Source organism: Hyalella azteca, unplaced genomic scaffold, assembly GCF_000764305.2.
Source record: "Hyalella azteca isolate HAZT.00-mixed unplaced genomic scaffold, Hazt_2.0.2 contig15353, whole genome shotgun sequence".
Lineage (NCBI taxonomy): Eukaryota > Metazoa > Arthropoda > Malacostraca > Amphipoda > Hyalellidae > Hyalella > Hyalella azteca.
The window spans coordinates 65,991-88,799 of NW_025945209.1; the positions used below are offsets into that span (position 1 = coordinate 65,991).

Below are 22,809 nucleotides of genomic sequence, written 5' to 3' on the forward strand. Positions count from 1 at the left end.
GCGTGGACGAGCTGTGTGGGACGTAAGACACTGAATATTTCAATAACCAATATCCATTAAATAAATCGAACATTAAGCCGTGATGTTTTAGAAAAAAATCACAAAAGAGAAATTAATACTTCTAATGACGCTGAGTTTGGGCAAAATTAAAATTTTGCCAATTAAACGCACTACGGTTTTTTTGTGGGGGCGGGGAGGTTTGTTGATTTGTCGGTCTATTCGTAGGTATCTTGTGCAATAAACGATCAATTGGTATTTTTATTCGTAAGTACATCATGCAGTAAGCGTTCAATAGGTATTCATTCAATTCATTCATAGAAGTAACCACGTTATTCAACTTTTTAAACATGAACAGTAAATCATATTACTGTTAATCAGTACTACGAAACAATCAATGATAGGTTATCTCCATTAATTAATTTATATCCTTATAGATCTGAAAGAAATTAATATATTGATAATCATATAGCTTATATGCCTATGTTCCAACATAATTGGCTCCATTATATGTATAATATATATACTTGTAACGGAAAGTGGATGACACCGTCGGTCACGTCCCGAGCCGCAGTGCGGGGCGTGGGGCGTGATAAATAATTAATAACTCGCCATAATTGATGTTACAAGACACGCGCGTCACTCTTGTTCAGGGGGGATGTTATGGGGGCGCTGAGGGGAGTATGAGAGTCCCGAGGGAGCGAGGTAACAAAAATTCAATTCAGTGGCCAAAATTTCCAGATTAAATTTGAGGAAATTCTCCGCACGAACGAAATGTAGCACGAGTTTTTGTTAGCTTTGTCGTGACGCTCACGCCGCCGCGGTTAACACGTGGCAACCACTACATAAGAGCTGTTAGTGATCGTTGAGTCTTTGTCTCTTGGAAGGATAGAAACAAGGCAAGTGATTCGTGACCATAAATTTAGACCTTGCATACGGGATAGTATGCTTTGAATCCCTCTGTCGACTATGAAATATTCTTGCAAAACTTATTTCTCGCCAGAATCATTTGCTTAGTTTTAAGTATCACTATTAATTATTTCAAACAAATTAGGAAAGTTAAAAAATGATCTTAGAACAATTCACAGAAGCATAGATAAATACGGATTCGAATTAACAAGTAATTATTAAATTGTATGGCAATCAAAACAGCTTCGGTTGATTTGCCATTAAATCTTTAGGAATGCAATTAAAGGTGCATATCAATATCTCTTCTCGTGATTCTGAATAACAAATGATTATTATCGTTATGATTAACTTGGCTTACAAAAAACCATTCCAGGTTATAACAGGTCATCTTCTGCAGTTAGACTCCTCATATAACTTAATATCTAAAATAACATAGTGAATAATAATATATGAAATAACATCTCAACCTAATATCTTGAAGCGCAATAATATTCAATCAAATCTTCTCTTCGTCGCATTCGCATTGCTTTGCAGAAAATTGCAACTTTCCCTAAAATTTTCACAGAATATCTGGAATATTGAAGCCAAATAAAGCCTGGTTCTCCTCCCGTTTGTTTATCTATTTTTCAATCGTCATCTTAATAAACCCGAGAAACGTTGAGAAATAAAAAAAGTTCAGAGTTTGTGAACGAACTGTTGCGAAACACTTATTTTACACTGCCAGTACCAAATGAAGATGTGATGATGCTGATGTTATTTCTATTCTGGACCAATTCACAGGGAAGCATCAATCAATTAAAACAAGATGGATCGAAATCATTATTATCGCGTGGTTTAGCAGTGGTTTCAAATAGAGTAGGTGTTATAATAAATTTGACTTGAAATTTTCAGTTTAAATGAATAACACAAAACAATAATTCGAAATGTTTTACGAATAATTGTCACGGAGTATAATTTAAATGAAATTGACCAAATAGGACACTTGTTGAAAGAGTCGTGTTGACATCAAAAAACTTACCATCTGTAAATTAAAAATTTGTTGTCACCCACGATATATAATTTTTATGTTGTCACCGCACGTTAGCTGAATTTTTCACACGAATGCATACATTAAGTAATCACCTTGTAACAATGAATGATAATTATCATAGATACGAGTAAGACTTCATGAATACGAAGCACCGTAAGGCCAGGTTACTAACTCGATTTCTTCTCAGGCGCACCTCTGCAAAATTAGCATAGTCCTCCGGACAAATGACATCGAATTATTGTTCATTACGAGTTGATTTTGTTGAAAAAAAAATCATTAATCAACGTTATTTCAGCATCAATTGTCTGATGGACGAGAACTGTGAAAGCGAAAAAATTCCAATAACCATAGAAATTTAGAAGAAAACCTTTACCTTCTCATTTAACGTTTTCTTGAGGTATCAATGAAACGATATATCTATAGTCACTACATTCACGAATCATGATATCACAATAGCACAATTATTGAACAATAATATAATATAATATAATATAATATAATATAATATATTATAATATAATATAATATAATATAATAGTGGGCGTGTACGTTGCATATGAAACTCCATGCTAGCTAACAAACTCAAAATGCATATTTAAAAAATATAATACCCTGCAGAAAACTTTATACTCATGCCTCACCGTTCTTAAATAAAGCTTTTTACCAGAAAACGCGTCAAACTTCGCGACAAGGGGAGAAATTCAATTCATTCACTTTATGAAACTCAATTCATATACAGAATTTAAAATTTTTAAATTTACCAACTGGTGATCCTTTGAAGCCAAAGGGCATGGTGACCCACTTTGTGCTATTGTGGGTGTTTTTCAAACACAGGCCGATTACAATTTCTTTAATTGGGGCTGATTTATGATAATAGCATTGGTATTGCGTATACGAGCTCCTCTATACCTGTAGGGGTCGCACATTTGTCAGTCACAGCCGGGGTAGCCACTGTACAATTTTCTAAAGTTTCAGAAGCACTGACCCACTTTCAGTTCAGAGTACCAAAATTGTAGCCAGGACTTGCGGGTTCGAGACCGGCAACAAACTGTGGAAATCCTGAATGCTAAGAATCGGCAACAAACTGTTTCTATAATCTGAACAGCTGACACTGCCATTATTATTATAACAAATACAAGAAGTATTGCATAAGTTCACTCCGGGGCTCCTAAACTTTTAAAGATCAGAATATTCAGCTGTATAATTTACATCGTTATTAAATATATTTCCTGCATACGTTACCAAACGTTCTACATGCAATATTGTCCCTTAAAATTTTCTATATACTAAATGTTTAATAAGTTTAATGTTTCGTTGTCAATGACTTAAAAGTTATAGAGACAACATATTGTCTTTATTATCAACGGATGAGATTTATGTTATAAAATATTCATTACCTATATGCGAATTTGCTCTGCTGATACCAATTTAGCCTCGGAAATAAACACCAAGTTTTTTCTCAACATTCATTGTTAATCGAACCCATTTGGTGAATAAAAAATTTGCAATGAGTTACTACCGAGTTTTGCTTCATTTTGCGTGTTTTAATAGCAGCTGTGAGAACAAAATTAAGATTTCCACCGATCTTCTATGGCGACGTAATTAGCTTAATATATCATACAAAATTATCCTTCAATTCTGAAGCAAAAACCAACTCGACTTTCCCACGACCAACTCGACTTTCCCACGCTTAACTTCAGTGCGTTGTTGGGATGTGGAGAATAAGACGTTCATATTTAAATCGTCGCCAATTGCGTTGACTTTTTAAATCAACGTCACTGGTGTTTGTGAAGATAATGAGAAGCATTCGAGCTTTTTTAATGCTGTTTATTCTCATATTTATTGACATTATTGAAGTTTATCTCGATATTTTCCATCATATAGACTGTCGCCACACCATTCACCATAGATCGATGCACAAAACCCATTGCTTAGAAATAGAAATATAAATATTCAAATCCTGTGAATAGTAAAGTAAATATTCAAATCCTGTGAATAAGTCATCGCATTGGACAAAGAAATGCAATAAATTTTGGATAATTCATGAATACCATTCACATTATTAACACAAACATTCTGCTCCCTGCCTCGTAAGCATTAAAAAGTTCACGGCCTATAAAGAACTGCAGCTCCAATCGGCCTACAAGAATTTAAAATATTCTTTTGCCCTGCTTTAGTCCCAGACTGCAATGTTCATAAAGAAGTCAAGGACTTAATGGTCGTAAGTAGAGGGAATGTCGCTAGCGTATTTTTGCGAAAGTCGCATTAGTTTTCGCGGGTGATTGTCCCTCTTAAGAAAGTGTTAGCGGGGCGGAAGCGCTCACTCACAGAAATGAGGGAGACTTTGTCCAAATAGTAGGCAGGAAGCGCTCGATAAGAAGGGTCGACCTCCCCTGCTATTCCTGGATCCGAGAAAATTAATGGCGCGTGCATCCTGAACAACATTACTGAGCAGACATTTATTTTGACAACTACTTTTGCGTTTTGACTTCCAATTCAAAATTCGGAGCTTGGATGTGTGCAGGTTGGAGCAACAAAGAAGGTTTACAGTAAAATCGGCCTTGCTGGCCTCATGCAAACATATTTGCAGAAGAATCGAAACTGTCAGCGCTGGAATCAGCTGATTTTTAGCATGAGCTTGCAGTAAACATGTGAGAATAGGGCCCCAACTACGACATGACGGCCCCATACCTGCTCTTCTGCTGCCCCGTGCAGGCCAGGTTTCGCCATGGTTGAAATAATATATAATAATATATAATAATATTTCAGCCATGAGGTTTCGCACAGGCATGTCTTGAACTTTAAATTACAAGCAGCAATGCATCAGTGTTCAAATTTTAGATGTGCATCAGTGTGGTGGCTTGGAATTGGTCCACGCACCGTCGATGTTGGGTGTGGTTTGTGTTATGCAAGGAAGAAGAGGAGGAACGATAGAGAATGAAACAAATATTACTAATTGTAGCAAGCAGTTGTATGCAATTAAGTAATCACATAAAGTATGGCAAGAAAGATCAGTTTAAGTTACGAATGTTCTACTAAAAACTCAGTAAATTTATAACATCACTGAAATAGTTGATTTTCTAGAATAGTTCTCGAAATAGAAAAATTCAATTTAGGTTTGGTCGAAACCCACCCCGGAACCACAGGCTGCGGCCGGCATTAGCAATCGCATTTTGTGCTGTTAAATTAGGCTCTCTCGCTCCGCTATGGGTAATTACATGCATTTTTGCCAGGCCTAAATGCGAGCGCCTTGATTGCAACTAAGATCGGCATTGAGGCTGCAAGAAATGGAAGCCAATACCAGCTTGCCAATGAACGCCTAATTGGCTCCCGCTATTTTTGTTTTGCCTTGATCCTTAGGGTTGCCTTCTTTCTAAGCATTCTAAGAATGTCCGTATTATTGCCGGCCAGCTGTAGGATGTACTTCATTTTTTTAATACGTAGTTCATTTTTATTGTACCTTTTTAACTTGAATTTGCAAAATTAACAGAGTAACTTTCATTCAGAAAACGACTACCAATGCATTATTTATCTAAATTTGATGGCAATCTTGTCGCACAAAACTGAAATAAAAGTTAATTTTTAATCTTTCTTTGCAAATACTAAATGTGCCTACATACATTCGCCGCGGTGTTAGACACCCGAAATAAATTACTCACGGTGGGGAGAGTTAATATGGATAATTATTCATAAGTTATTCATGGAATCTCCATAAAGTCTGATTGTAACACCGCTGAGCCCCCGACGTGTTCACCAGGCTTCGTGTTCCTGATAAAGCAATGAGAAATGTACGTGTATTATTATACAGCAATGATACACATGAATTATTGTATTGTAATCTGACCGCTGTCATGCTGAGCCTGCATGTTTATTAATAAGGTTCGTTGATCCAGTGTTCATGCGAAATGTGCAGCGAATTTTGAACGGCCACGTCTGCAATTGAACAGCCATTTGTTAATATGTCATGACTCATAATTGGGATCATTTACGGGGAGCGGGATCCATCATGCACGGAAAGCTATAATGACTGCACAATGTCACGGGGGAAAATAGGATCATTCATTGACAAGTAATAATGACTGCACAATGTAACGGGGGAAATGGGACCATTCATAATTGACAAGTAATAATGAATGCACAACATCACGGGGGAAATGGGATCATTCATTGACAAGTAATAATAAATGCACAACATCACGGGGAAGACATAGGATTATTCAAGGACGTTAAGTTATGAGAAATAAAAAACAACAGTTATAGAAGTCTTGCTGAACTGCCAAGCTGCCTTAAGTTTATTTTTCCAGCGTCTAATCCAATTTTGCTTTTGGAATAATCAACTCTTGAAATCGACAATTTTGTTTTTTATGTGCAATTTGATTAGTTGATTAACCTTGACTCTGCAGGGACTATATATAATGGGATGTACTTATCTCTCGTTACTCAATAAATTTTTACGAGTTGAATTATGTATATAGTGCATTTGAAATAAGACTTTATGAAGACTGTAAAACGCTTTCACGTTTTGCTGAGTTTGGATTGACGTAAGCCCGCGTTCAGGTTTTAAGATAACCACAGTTTCGACAACAATTTTTTTATTGAATGAAAAAATGTATCTGTAAGAACAAACATATGTTTATAATATTCATATATAACAGATAATAATCAGAACTATAAACACGTTATAAGAAGGCATGTATTAACGCACCGAAATATTGTGGGCACTTTTTACGCGGGCTACGAACGACGTGTACCACTGAGCTAGCATGAAACTATTTGATACGTGGTCGGCTATCTTTACACTCTAAAGGCCTGATAAACGAGTAAACCATAGGAGCGCATAAGAAATAGACTATTAAAAACTATGCTAACAAAAGGTTCGCTAAAAATATTTACAAAGACTTTGCTTCATTGTCATCAGAAGTTTTATTTAATCGATTTCTATGGAACAGCACTAAATTTAAGAATCTTTAATACGTACTCAGAGACGGACTCGAATTTCATCAATATTTTCGATGTGCATTTAAACTGCAACTTGACGGATGAAAGAACTTGGCAAAAACACGCATATCGAGTCCTGCAGTTCTCGGTCCACTAACGGTTATCGTCTTATATTGCGAAGGATCGCATGCTCTTTCGCTGCCGGAAAGAACAAATCGCTCATTTCCTCAATCGAAACAATGTATGCAATTCCGATCTTCTGGCACTGTTAGGACTTATCAACCTAGCTTCCTTGACGTTTAAGAACTGTTAAGAATTATGCGAGTATTTGTGTTATATCAACTACAGGGATGTTTCTCTCAAACATAACCAACAACTAATTGGATTAATTGGGCATTCTGAAGAATAGTTGTTTATTATGCATACTAAAGAAAAACTACACTGAGACATAAAAATGCAAATACGGTCGTAAGGAATGAGAAAAAGATTCATTTCGCTTGTGCATGGAATGAAAATGATCGAACTTCAAACACGATAAATTGTATTTGATTTATTTATCTGTTGCCTTTTAGGAGTATAACAAAGCCCCTATAGCATTTATATTCAGTAACTTCTGCTAATTCAAAATAATCGCTAGAGTATCTAAGTTCGGCATCCTTGCGTCCATCTCTCATGCAACAAAAACTTCCAGTAATAAAATCTTTCGAAACTTCGGTATATCACAACAAAATTCCTAAAATATATCGTTAAGGACAGTCTTTTCTTTCCACCAACCCGCGCTCCGAAGTGCTTCACCATGAAACGAGAACATATCCTTTGAGGAACATTTCTGCTCGACTCCTTTTCCCGCATCATGAAAAGCTAAGCGAGAATTTCTGCCCCGTACAAAGGATCTTAATCGCTTCATTAAGAGCATTAACGATCAAACTTTGAGCACGAGCCCAGCTTCCTCCTTATCCTTAACGAACAATTTCTATACGATTTCTATCAATTATGTAACGGCAATTTCTATAAGACTTTTATCAGTTAAGAAGCGGCTATTTTTCTACGGCTTATATTAATAATTTAGTAACAGTTTCTCTAAGACTTCTATCGATTTTGTAGCAGCAATTTCTATAAGACGTCTATCATTTACGTAGTAGCCATTTCAGCAAGGCTTACATCAACTGTATGGCAGCAATTTTAACAAGGCGTACATCAATTATATAGCAGCAATTTAAGCCTTGCTTAAATTTCTTACAAGGCTGTCGTTCACATTTTGCTTACAAGACTTACATCAATTATATAGCAGCAATTTCAGTAAGGCTTTTATCAATGCAGCCATTTCAGTAGCAGCTATTTTAATGAGACTTCTATAAATTATGTAGAAGCAATTTCTATAAGACTTCTATCAATTATCTGGCAGTAATTTCAATAATGTCTCATTAAATTAGATAGCTCAAATAATTAATGATAGTTCTCTTGCTCCCCTGAATTGACCAGAACCTTTTCAACAACAAGTTATCATTGGCCTCATCGATACTTGAATATCAATCACTGGAGACGTCCATCAGCCGTATCTACGCTCATAATTACAGTGAAATAATTGATTAATTATAATATAGTCTGTACTTATTCCGTTACATGTACTTCAGCGAGTTTTGATAGTAGGTCCCCAGCACAACTGACGGTATGTACAACAGAAGTTGATGCTTGACGCATCGTTCCGCTGTCCAGGCACCACAACAGCACGGAGCGCTGCTATGATAAGATGGACGCGGAACGCAGGGCAATAGAGTTCCGAATGAACACTGACAGAAATGAGTGAGACCTTGTCCAAATATTGATGAATTTTTTTGCCATCTGTGGGTGATCCTGGAACAGTTCAGAGCGTATCAGTGCAACAAGCATACAATGTGTAACCATTTTGGACAAAAGACCATTCATTTTTCAGAGTGCCAAGACTACGCCGAGTCGACAATGCGGGCCCGGAAAGGACACGCGGCGGATCTCCGCGGCATCTACCGCATTGTTGCATTGATCAATGGACAGGCCCGATGTATGTGCACAACATTCCTGATGAATAATGTATGGTCTGAGGAAACGTATCGGAATATTTATAGCTTAATAATTCTTAGAAAGTCAATTCACTCAAAATATGGAAGAGTTCAGTCAACCGAATTCGCCTTCAAGCTTCAAGGAACAAATTGCATTCACTGAATATTTAATTAACGTGCTATCGCCGTTTACTGGCATTCGTCTTGACCATTAAAAGAAATTCAATATATGCATGAATATTTTCGCTGCACTGTAAATTAAAAACTTAAACGACAAGAGTTGCTGAGAATTTTGCCGGTCGAGTAAAAACCTTTTATTATAGATGCCAAAATATTATATTTAATATAAAATTATGTAAACATTTAGATACAAAATATATAATCAATTAAAAAATTTCCGAAATAATAACGTACCAACTAGATAATTGGTACGTTATTAACTCATCAACTACTGAATTATATGTATTACGGCACGGCATACAGAAACGCATACATTAATATGCAAAGAAGTAAAATAAGAGTTAAAATATTCCGCAGGTATAAAAAGAAACCCCGTTATGAAGCGGAAAATATTTGCTTGGGGCAAGTTTTGAAGTGCGAGAGCACAGCCAGCGTTGGCAGATACCCGCACTTTATTGCTAAAGTTTGTTCACTCGCCTATAGACGGAAATTATTCGGCTTTTATAAGACGTTCCTGCAATAAATAAATGCACCCTACGTACTTACAGCGCCAACTTTTTCCAGGAAACGCCGGAGAAATAATGTGGACTTGGTGGGACTAACTTGGGGAGGTGATATGTTGCGAGCTGAGCTTTAGAGCGCGTCTGCTGTGGGACCTAGATCATAATATTAACACTTTTTGTGTTGAATAAAGTGGTGATGAAAATTCTGTTCCATAGCCGGTTTTTTCGATAATTAAAAATATTTCATTATAATTAAAAAGTGTTGTTGGATTTGACAGTTCGTTACATAGCAGAAGATCAGATTATGCCGGCCTGTAAATGCAATACAGAGGGCGACCCAAAAAAAACGGACAGCCTGTGTGGTGAATTTTTGGCTGTACCGCATTCTCCCAGAATGTGCCTATGCTATTGAAATTCATCCGTTAGTGTGCCAAGCATTGCTGCTCTATAGAAAGCCGTGTTACGGTGTTCCAATATCAACATTTTTTTATATTGGAACACGCTCATCTTCTTTTGCTCGCTCATCGTTTTTTGATGATGATTTTATAGAGCAATATGCTGTCTTAAATTTTTGCTTTTTTATACAGGGATGATACTATGGGGAAAATAAATTTTTTAGCGGTTTTCCGGCTTAAAAAATAAATAGAAAATGTCAATTGACGACCAACCTCGCTCAGGTCGTCCTTCCATTTGCTGCACTGAAGTAGATGTTAGAAAATTAGGGACTTAATCCCTGAAGACCGACGTAGAAGTATTGACAAACTTGCGGAACTATCCAACTGACTTGGAGTGACTCCAGCAAATTTTAAAAGAAAATTTTGGAAATAAATAAATTAAATTAAATAGCTGTGGCCCCCCTCTTAATTGGGAGATGTAGTAGCAGGTCGTCTGCTAAAGGTAGGCTCGGGAAAGAAGTTTATTTTCTTGAAAACGATGCTTCCGTTTATACAGCATGGTAGCACAGATACCATTACAACGAACGACTTGCAAATAAATTGCAAATGAATTATGATTAAATATACATGACCAGGGCCCATACTTTCAAAACTCGCTAAGTGAACGTAAGTACTTACGTTCTATTTTCTTGTCTATGATTGGTGGATTTTGCTTGAAAGGCCTTCAATGATTGGCTGATGAACTTACGATCTCTTAACTTTTTTTGAAAGTATAGGCCCAGGATAACTGCACCGATGTTTTGTTCCGAAACAACATTAGCGTGCGTATTACAGTCAATGAGGTAATTCTTCATTGTTTGTCAAAAATTCTCGATTGCAGATTCAGATGGAGTTGAATAAGATGGAATTAAGATTTTATATTACTAGCACCAGTCGCCCTTCTCATATTAATTAAGAACAAATAAATTACAATGCAACTTGGATTCCCAAACCTCCAAGTTTATGTTTGTTCTAAAATTTTACCGATGAATCAATGTTTGGCCAGATATACGAAATTTAAGACACGCATAAAATTGGGAAAAATGAGGGAAATCGCGAGGAAATTTCATCAGTTTAGGAATTGAGCATCATGCGAGTGTTAGGCATAAGTGTGCGCGGTGGCAACGTACATAAAGACTCTAAAATTCGCAACAATGGTTGTTCTTCTGAAATCACGGTCATGTACGGTCTGCAGCTCTGCTGACGTCGTGATGGCCCGTGGCCGCGAGGCCGCCCGCTCGCCCGGACAAAACCGATCACGAGAAACTCACAATCATCGATGCATCTACGAACCCTGTAAGAGAAACTACAAATGACGACCACGTTTTCGCTACATTTCTGTACGGCCGACGTCAAAGCAACGGCCGCACAGGCCTTTATTTCAATTGCGAGACAACCCAAGAAGCTAGCAGACTTGCAGCGATTAAACAGCCGGCAGCTCATCCAAGTAACGTCTAAAGTACGGTCAGACTCGTTCGCAGTAGTACGGCCACGAGCTGGCAGCACCGTCACTTAAACGAAAACCGTCAAAATTATTGCGAAGTACGGCCGTTGACAATTTACTACAGAATTACAACAGTGGTACAGCTACTTGGAGTATCATCACGACAGAAGACTTTCGTGATCGATACGGTCACGGCATTGCAACAGTACCACGACGGACCTACACACTACAGACCAACGTTTCCCGGTAAAGAAGGGAAGTCGAGCAGCGGTTAGAGATTTGTCACTTAGGACCCCTTGATTCAATTCTTCGATTTTAACTAAGAGTGATGTTTAAATAGGGCTAATTGCCAAGTCCTGAAATTATATACATGTCTCATTTCTGTAGGATTTTTTTAATTTAGTATGTGCCTTAATTTCCTCCTGTTTAATTCTAAATGTAAAAGTGTGTCATTTTGACCCTCATGTACGTACTTCATTTGCCGTGGTAAATTCCTATAGAGAGCCTTAACAAAAATGCGCCTCAATTATGACCGTCTCGAGCCAGAAACGCTACTGATATTAACGAGTTTTCAATGCACTAGGAGCGTGAAAATTATTCCCATAAAATAATGATTAATCTAATTAAAACCGACCTCATACATGCACTGGTCACTGAATATTTCACTGCACGGAGTACTTACAGTGGAAATCTTACTGCACTAGATAATAAAATGTATAAAAAAAATTTTTAAAGACCACGTTTTTCATGTGGACTCAGAAGTAGAAAATAATTTTTCGGCAGCTACTGATCTCTGTTTGATAGAGTTTATACGCCTGGAAACGTGCAACAAATTATTGATTATTGTATTGTTATCGGGAGCTGAGCTTCCCTAAAAGTTTCAGAGCGCTAGCTAATGGGAAAGTTGGTGAAATATCGATTGCAAGATTTGATCATCACAGACACGAAAGCGAGCTAAGAAAAACGTAGTAAAAACACTGAATTTTCAGGACAAAAATATCAATTTTCCTCACGTTACTCTCGCCCCAGGGCAGAGTCATGCATTAAACTATGTCGTAAAGATTTCAAAACTTTGTAATAAAGCAGCATAAAAACATCCGTGAGTCTCGATTGTTAGAAAACCTCTTAGTAACTTATGCCCTGAAGTAAAGTTGTAAATAAATTATTTACCAAACATAAACAAAATGTGAACAAAGCAGCGAGCTAGACATGACTGTTGGAAAGGAACGTCAGAGCGCCAACCGTCCAGAGACCGATGACGCCAACCGGAGATTGCCGGCAGAAATCAAACGATCAGAGATGACTGGCCTGAAAGCTCGCGCATACAGCGCTATTAGGCGCTGCAAACCGGCTGTTCTACACTCGGACTTGCCCGGACCCTACCGTGGACTCGGACCCTACCGTGGCAGAGCAAGTGTCAGGCGCGCGAGGCCGTGGCAGAGCAAGTGTCAGGCGTGCGAGGCCGTGGCAGAGCAAGTGTTAGGCGTGCGAGGCCGTGGCAGAGCAAGCGTAGGAGGCCGGGCAGAGTAGGCGTCAGGCGTTCACTGTCATTAGGGGTCCGGCATGACGCTAAAGTGGCTTAAGAACACCTCGCTTAATTTACCAATATCCACGCCCACAACTGGACATTGCTTTCGTCCTCTGTTTATCTGTTTGTTGCCACCGCGTAGGTCGATCAATCAAACGGTTTTAATTCCAATATGTTTAAAAAGTTAGTTGCAAACTCTTCGGAGGCTGATCCCCTAACTTTGAAAAATAGTTTTTTTCCTAAGTCTTTAAATGTTACATGTTGCCATCATTTCGTCTAAAAAAAATATAATTTTTAATTTGTAAAACTAACGATCAGCTCGCTTTGAATCAGCTCGCATATTTCACAATAGACGACGACCTCTTAAAACTCAAATGAACCTTGATTTAGCTCGATTTTCTTCATTCGTCCATCATGTCTTCATATGGCCTTGGTTGTGGTGATGTCAAGTTGCTTGTTGCAATTCATGATTGAATATTTTGACTTTTTATTATACTTCATCTATTACTTTATAAACTATGAAGTCAAGAAATAACAGAGCTTCTACAATACGTTGTTACGAATCACGGGAATGCTGCATGTTGACATCATGTCTAGCTATAAAATAAGCATATATCGCTACGTATTATTAATTCGCGTGATACCAAGTTAATTCTAAAGTGAACTTACATCGCGCAAAATTGAGGACATTCTCTATAATACCGAACCGGATATGGGACTAATACAGCCTGCTCAATGAAGAATATCACGATATATATCTTATATATTACCTAAAATATCATGCAGCATCATATCAATAGTTTTTGATAAGGAATGATTTACATCATGATGCTTGATACAATGAACTATTTAGGCTTATCCAGAGCAGAACTTAAGGGTGAGCAATACACCTAATAACGATGACTAAACGCTGACTCACACTACACTCATGCGACGCGTGACGCACGATGTGTACGGGGAAGGAAAAATACCTTCGCTTGTATGACACATCGTCTTTTTTGATGACACATCAAAAAGATTCTTTCGTCAAACACATATGCAATAACATGATCGTCATGCGTGCTGCGTATGGGCGACATGATAGCTCTTCGAGACTCAAGAAATGTTTAAGGTTCAATAGAATAATTTGTTTATAAAGCCTTATGACAGCTACTGCTGATTCAGGACACTCACTACGCCAGAGGTCGAAACAGCAACCGCAACACCGGCCTGCTCAGGCATCACTGCGCTAAGAGAAATGTGGGAGATTTTGTCCAAAAAGCGATACATATCTTACTCATGTATATGTGTCACTGGCTTAATTTGGCCCAGTAAAAGGATCATACAGTGTCACTATTTGAATAATATGAACCATTTTTTTGAGCGCTTGTCCGAATACTATTGCCAAATTCTATTAATATCTTATTTTTTGTTAATTTTATTAGTACTATTAATATCCTATATCATATACTTTTATTCAGGATATGTCTGCATCTTGGACATAATCCATAATTCCAAGAAACTTGGCTTCGAATATGCACAAATTAATTATAGTCGATATAAGAAAACGCCATCTATTCATGCGAAGTTTTTCTTCTAAAAATACAAATTATGTTAATGAAACACGATCTTGAACCTATTAGTTCAATTTATATTATGTCTATGCTTGACAAATAAATTTTGTAAAACCCGTTAATCAATCCACTGATAAATGAAATAAAAATAGTGCCCCAAATTATATATACAATCTCGCAATTTTTTGTTTTTAAAGACCGCAGCAACGGGAAACGGTATCGGAATAATGCCGTGCATTAAACGCAATGCCTGTATCTCCGTTTTAGCGGATACCGCGGCGAAATGTAAGGTATCAAAATAATGCTGGGCATTACTCGTACTGTCTGTATCTTCATAATAATGAAGACCACGGCTTAAAGTAGTATAACGGAATACCATGCACTATACGCCTTGTTTTTATAATCCGTCATAATCATATCCATTTTAATGGATATCGCAGTAAAGGGAACAAGGTCTCCATGGGATGAGAGACATGGGATCCTTCAGAGAAAGTCACACGCAAGGAACCGGTTATGACACGCAATTTTTGACGGTAAAATAAAAAGCTTGACGATAACAACCTGCACTTAACTTGCATCGTCCATCATTATAGGGAACTCGCTCAAGGCAAAACTATTCTGATGTTTTACTTATCAAAGAATTCTGTAGAATTTTTACAAATCATAGAAGTTATGCAGTGAGAGTTTTTACTAGAAGTTCTTCTATTGAATAAACTTGACCGTATTAAGAAATAGTATATACACATTAACTTCAATGACACTTAACACCGACTTTTTACAAGAATATTTAAAATTTGAAGGATTCAGCCTGATCAACAATATCACAATAAGAATATCAAAAAGTAATTGATTTGCGTGATGCTCGAGTAAACAAGCAGGTAAAAGAAGCTCCACTCACTGGTCTGACTTAATGGATATAGAAAATATGTCATATTAATTACTTAAGTCAATCAGTGCCCGACACGACGGAGGCTTATAAGTATGCTGTGGTGACTTCAATTTACGAATAATTAGCCCGTTACCGCCTGCAGAGTAATCTATTTCAAAAAGGATCAGTCAATTAATATGATAAAATAGGTTAATACAATAAACAATGAAAAACTGAAGAACAAACACACTTTCGAATCGACTGAGAACTATTAAGTTTGAGTATTTACTTAAGTAATTTGATATTGTTTGTTCAAATTTTCGTTTGCATTTTAAGTTTTAAATCATTTTTAAGCTCATCTCGTTGGATGAACGGACTCGTTCAATACAGTATAGTTATTGCGTTAATTTCACATTAACAATGACTAATTTATTAGCATTGACTATGAAAACTCTCTGAAGCAATAAATGCTACCGGCCTAAAGCTCTTTTAATTTTTCGCGTCGACCGATCGTCGCGTGGCAACAAAATGAAGTGGCACTTGACGGGAAATAATTTATAAACTTCAGTTCCACGCCGATAAGAAATTAATTCAGAGCCAATGGCAACTAAAATGATGACATTAAATAACGTCAGAGCGGCGAAGCTCGTTTAACACTTCCACATGATCAATGATTCCCTATAACGGCGAGAGCAAATTCCTGTATGATCGAAGTAATCGATACAATTTCCCTTCTATTTACTATATTTTCATCGAATCTATTTTCCCAGAGTATTGACGAAGTAAAAGGAAATAAGTAAATGCTCAACATTACTGACTACATTTGACAGAGCGCAGTAAACGAATGGCGTCATGATAATATGAGTGACAAGATGAAGACATTTGCGAACCGCTGAATTTTAATTACAAAATAAAGTCTTGGATACAATTAAGATAACTGCAGCTCTGTTCAGGTACAGCCAGGAACCTTTCCACATTTGGACACATTGACTTATTTAAGATATTTTCCATCAGTTGAAAGTCATAGTAATTCATATGTCATGATTTTTAATGAACGATCACATGTATCGGCATACAGGAATTGGAAAAAAATACTTTCTTCCTCTCCGAATTCTCTTTAAAAACTATGCATCACAGGGTAGAGAAATGCCGGTAAAATCTTATACTCCAGAAACAACTGAAATCAAGTGGGGTAAATTCCACGATCAGCCGTTGCTCGGAGTTCGCAAATCATTGCTTTGCGAGGCGCGAGGTTGTTCACACGTGCCAGTTTACAGGCACGTAGGCTACATCCCAAGATTTATACATCGAAGACCAATACCCGAAGACCTTGAGAATAAATTGCATTACGCATCAGGCGAGAAGTTGCGAATGCACCTCATATGTTGCCTTTGGTGACATGAATAACGGTTCACGTCAGAACTAGTGGCCTAACTTCAGAGATCGCAATCTTGCTGAGAAATGAGATTATCTTGAATCAGGTCGCGGGAAGTTCGTTAGCAGACCAACAAGCTTCATAAATCTTGTCTGCTGGGACAAAAGCAACGCAAGTCGCAACGGACAAACATTACGGCGGCTGACAAACTCTATATTGTGTCACTATCTCCCGCTGGATTACCGGCCTTGTCACTAGCAGTCAACTTCCACGGCCGCGCTGAAGTTCCTGAACTGCAACGACTGCCCAACTTTTGAGGCTAAAGTGGCGTAGTTAAACTAACCTCGGGAGTTGCACAAAATTTAGTCAGTATTAATGACCCATACAAGTTGCAGAGAAGCTCCGAGTTTTCAAATTAGCCCGGCATGTGCAGTGATTTGCTCGCTTGATCGTCAAGAGACTCGTGTGGCACAAGGTCTCTTATTATGAATTCAATTATTTTTAATTAATACATTCATGCAGCTTTTGGACAACGAGGCGAAGTTTCTACAAGTTCATTTGAATTTTAAACGCGCACTTGATATGGACGCAAAATGAAAGAACATTTTAAGACGGAAAAGTCGCTATCATCGTGCAGGTTAGTTTCAACAAAATGAAGCAAGAAAAATATAGACCGACTGACAATAATTAGCTATGTTAATTTGCTCACCGTTATGACTTCAAAGTGTGGGATTTAGTTTGTCATAATGGATTCTCTGAAGGATGAAGAGAAGGTTAAAGATCTTACATTTTCCTGAATGAAATTGAAATCGTGTATTATGTCCACTGGAAAATTTCGTAACCTTTTGCAAAATTTTTATGACACTCATAAACCCATTTACATGACAGGAGTCTAACTTAATTCTCGCAAATTCTTTAGTTGACAAGCGTCGGACTGTTTAATTAACGATAGATATCCTTTAATTTTGGGATTTAATTAAATTTCACAAAAAATCTTCAACCAAAGTTAATTATAAATTGAGTAAATAACGTAACGTAATATCGTATCAATACTCCTCGATATGGATATAACGGTCAGAAAAATGCGTCCTAACCGTTACTATACTTGCAATGCCAAATAAGGCAAGCCGGATCTCATATATAATGACAATGGACGCCTGAAGCCGTCTCAGCCGCGGCCTCGGACGCCTAATGCCGCCTCAGCCGCGGCCTCGGACGCCTGGGCCCATACTTTCAAAACTCGCTAAGTGAACGTAAGTGCTTACGCTCTATTTTTTTGTCTATTAATGGTGGATTTTGCTTGAAAGGCCGTCAATGATTGGCGGATGAACTTACGATCTCTTAACTTTATAGTATAGGCCCTGGTGCCGTCGCAGCCGCGGTCTCGAACGCCTAATGCCGACTCAGGAGCGGTCTCGGACGCCTAATGCCGACTCAGGAGCGGTCTCGGACGCCTAATGCCGACTCAGGAGCGGTCTCGGACGCCTAATGCCGACTCAGCCGCGGTCTCGGACGCCTAATGCCGACTCAGCCACGGCCTCGGACGCCTAATACCGACTCAGCCGCAGCCTCGGACGCCTGCTGCCGTCTTTGCCGCGGCCTCGAACGCCTGCATGTCCACAGACGACACATAATCAACCACGGACGCCTGGTGTCTTCTTCATGTACAAGAAATTCGCAGGTCAACATAACGAGCGCCTTCTTGCATGAGCGATTTTCCAGGTAGTCGCAACACAACAGGTTTTTGCGTACCTAGAAACGCGGCCTTGAAACGACGACTTCCCGGCCTGACGGTGCGAGTCTCTAGTGAACAAAGCAAGCAGCATGAGGCACAAAGAAGCGGTGCTCTTGAAACGAATCAATTCATCAGACCGGATGCCAATAAATACTGGGTAAACTTTTTATTTTAAAAATTCAGGGGTTTACTAAATGAATCACTAACTTATTTGGTGCAACGTCATTCTACAGAAAAGCATAAATAATTTCTTGTATGCTCGAGTTTCTAGAAAATTGATGGAGATAAAGACTAGAATCCGATCTCATCCGCAAGCTCTGCCTCTTTCCAGACATAAGAACAAAGATGAGCCGCACGCTTTACTGCTCGGAACAGATCAACATCAAGGCTTTATTGCCCGTCCAGCCTCAGTTGATGAGCCTGCAGGCTGCGCTCCAGCCTCAGTTGAGGAGCCTGCAGTCTGCGCTCCAGCCTCAGTTGAGGAGCTTGCAGTCTGCGCTCCAGCCTCAGTTGAAGAGCCTGCAGTCTGCGCTCCAGCCTCAGTTGATGAGCCTGCAGTCTGCGCTCCAGCCTCAGTTGATGAGCCTGCAGTCTGCGCTCCAGCCTCAGTTGATGAGCCTGCAGTCTGCGCTCCAGCATTATTTGAGAGGTCCGCAGTCTGCGCTTTAAGATCAGCTGAGGGGTCCGAAGTCTGCGCTGCAGGATCAGTTGAAAGGATCACCCAAAATACTCTGTCGATCTTTTGCTACAACACGATAAAAAATGAACCAAAGACTCGGGATCAAAATCCGCACTTGCGGTGAAAATGTCAAGATTTGTCATGCAGGTTCAACGTCATCATTCATTTATAAATGTATGTCTCTGATTTACCCGTCAATATTATCATGAGGATATCAGACTGAGAATTTGCAGAAATTTATGCGCGGATAATTTTGCCTTTAAACAAAACGGTACCTGTGAGAAAATTTTATGTATCATGATAATTAACGGCTAAAGAAATTGTGGTTTTCTTTGCACAAATTTATGACCAAATTTTTACGCCTATAGATAACTAGGCATCTAAAAGAAGAAGGTCGTTTTTACCGCACTTTTCTTTAATTTCACTTTTTTGTTGTTTGTTTGTATGTCTGATAAAAATCTTATAATCGATATTTAACACGCTTCTACCAGTCCAATCGATCTGAAATTTCGCACATTTGCGTAAAGTCGGAGACAATGCATGAACCAATTGACATATTAAAGAATAATTCAAAAAATTATTTTTTTTTAATGTATGAAAATAAAATAAGAAATTCATTGTACATGTGTGCCGAAAAGAAGTGTGGTCTCTTTAAAAGTGTAAAACACCGGCCTCTTTAAAAGTATGGTCTTTAAAAAGTAATTAAAACGCATATTATTATAATGATAATTCGAGACTAATCTCAAGGGTGATCTTTTCCATACAAACTGAACTTCAAGGTCTCCACTGTAACATTTGCCCTGAGTTCGCTTAGGTCTCCACCACTTGTTTTATAAATTTTAATACATGCTTATTTCCTTGTTTTATTTTCCGCTAGTTTTCGTCTGATATTGAAGGAACGAGAGTCGCGAAGGTTCATCAGTTTCTTTAATTCTATGTTTCAGGAAGCAGGATTACTTACTCACTCAACACTTACTCACTTATTACCGATTCACTCATTAATTTTTCACTCATTAATTACTCACTCATTAATTCATCACTCATTAATTACTCACTCATTAATTACTCACTCAATAATTCCTCACTCAATAATTGCTCACTCATTATTTATTCACCCATTAATTACTTACTCACTTATTACCTACACACTCATTACTTACTTATGACCTAATCACTTATTACTTACACACATATTACCTGCTGCCGTATTATTACCCACGATTACTCACTATTACTATCACTTATTCACCCACTATGAATGAGCTCATTTGTATCTCTGTATCACGGATGTAATTACGCCCCCGGCCGCCCCACGCTATAACTCAAACAATACTCGGCTCATTCAGCGCCATTAGCGATGCAATTGAAGAGCGCCGAATAATACAGTAAAGGGAGCCACGCGCCGAACTCGCACAAATGAGGATAAATGCTTCACTAAAACTGCACCGGCTTAGTGATGCGAAATGCAGGGGGCCGAGCATTGCGTGGTGCTGGCTCGTGTTGTGGTGATTACCTTGCTGACAATGATGCTTTGAACGAAACTGAAGAGCCAGTAAGTGAAGAGCCAGCAAATGAAGAGCTAAAAACTGAGGGGCTAGAAACTGAAGAGCTAAAAACTGAGGGGCTAGAAACTGAAGAGCTAGAAACTGAGGGGCTAGAAACTGAAGAGCTAGAAACTGAGGGGCTAGAAACTGAAGAGCTAAAAACTGAGGGGCTAGAAACTGAAGAGCTAGAAACTGAGGGGCTAGAAACTGAAGAGCTAAAAACTGAGGGGCTAGAAACTGAAGAGCTAGAAACTGAGGGGCTAGAAACTGAAGAGCTAGAAACTGAGGGGCTAGAAACTGAAGAGCTAAAAACTGAGGGGCTAGAAACTGAAGAGCTAGAAACTGAGGGGCTAGAAACTGAAGAGCTAAAAACTGAGGGGCTAGAAACTGAATAGCAAGATAATGAAGAGCTAGAAACTGAATAGCAAGATAATGAAGAGCTAGAAACTGAATAGCGAGATAATGTAGAGCTAGAAACTGAATAGCAAGATAATGAAGAGCTAGAAAACTGAAGAGATTGGAAATGAAGAACTTGTGCGTGATGAGCTTGAAACTAGAGAGTTAGAAACTGAAGAGCCAGCAACTGAAATATTGCCCACTCAAAAGCTAAAAACTTGACAGTTGATAACAAATTTACTTAACATTTTACATTTACGCAAGAAATTAATGAAGCATTCAGTAAGATCACGCAAGGAAAAAGCATGAAAATTTATATTCGATTGCAATTTCACACGAAACTAAATATTCATGCCTGTGATGAATTTCACTTGCAAATATATTAAATTTTACTTACAAATATAGCTACAGATAGCGACCAGCTGACTTGTTATTGCAGCTCAGCTCCATTCCTGTAAGTCATGAATATTTAGATCCGAATTAACTGTTTTATACAAGTTGTGACAAAGTTTGCGAATTCAATACAATCCGTACGCCAAGGTTCGAACGCAAATGCGAACTATTAAAAATATTTTTCACTACACTCTGAAGTGTTCAGTTACTAATACAGCGAGTTAACGGAAGTAAGAGCAATGTGATGATAAGTTATGAGAGTGATAGTACAATAATATTAGCCGTACTCGTTTAAGCCATGCCTGGCACACACGTAGCATACGTATCACTAAGACAGGTTTGGGTCATTGCAGATGCTGTTCACGAGTTCCACCATAGCGGTCTACAGATCTCTACCAAGGATTCACTCAGATAAACGAATGGGTCATATTGTCCAAATAGTGACAAACTTTCTGCACCAGCCCTTTTACCGGTCCAAACTAAGTGAAGATGACCCACGTAAGTGCATCGTTTTCTAGACAAAGCCTCGCTCATTTCAACTAGAGTTGGAACATGCTGGTCGTACGGTTCACTTATTCATGCACAATATAAAACTAGAATATTCAAGGCCGTTGAAAACACTGCGTGAAAATCATCTACATTGTTGATTTTCACGCAATTAAGCAGCCACGGGATATTATTCTTGGTTCCCGAAGGCCTTTTACGCGAGTAAATATTCTGTTTAGGTCTTCGAGAATATCGGCCTCGTCAGGCATTATTGGGAGCCACATTAGGTATCGATCATGTCACTCCAGTGCAGTGTGTTAGCCTGATGGTGTAATTACTAGACGCGTAAGCGTCTGCCCTTTCCCTACCTCACCAGGCTATTCATCAAGTGCCAGCTTACTCCTAATTGAATATTTTATTCATCCAGAAACGGCATTTACCAACTCAACGACCTATGCGGCGCACTCATGAAGTGCTCCAAATATCGTGGCTAAACAAATATCCTTGTAAGACAAATGTCACGGGCATGTTACATGTAATTTTCATCCTCAATTCCAAGCAAGCCAACATACTTGACAAATAAGGCTTGAAGAGCCTTCAATTATTCCTAACTGCATAATCCGCTTATCTATTCATGGAAAGCTCACACAACCTTTAGATTTTGGGCATACCGAACGAGTGTGGCAAAAGATACTTTTTATGAACTTATAAGACTGAATATTCGATATTGTACTGAAATTATGTATTTTTATTAGTCATTAGCCATTTCATTGTATTTTTT

At 38.3% G+C, this 22,809-nt stretch overlaps 1 protein-coding gene across 1 annotated transcript; it reads left to right on the plus strand.

Moving 5' to 3' along the window:
* The first annotated feature begins 20,665 nt into the window (after positions 1 to 20,665).
* Positions 20,666 to 21,148, plus strand: LOC108674443 (protein ENDO16-like). The gene has a single exon (XM_018162392.1). The coding sequence runs from the start codon at positions 20,666 to 20,668 to the stop codon at positions 21,146 to 21,148; it is 483 nt and encodes a 160-aa protein (XP_018017881.1).
* The last annotated feature ends 1,661 nt before the right edge of the window (positions 21,149 to 22,809 follow it).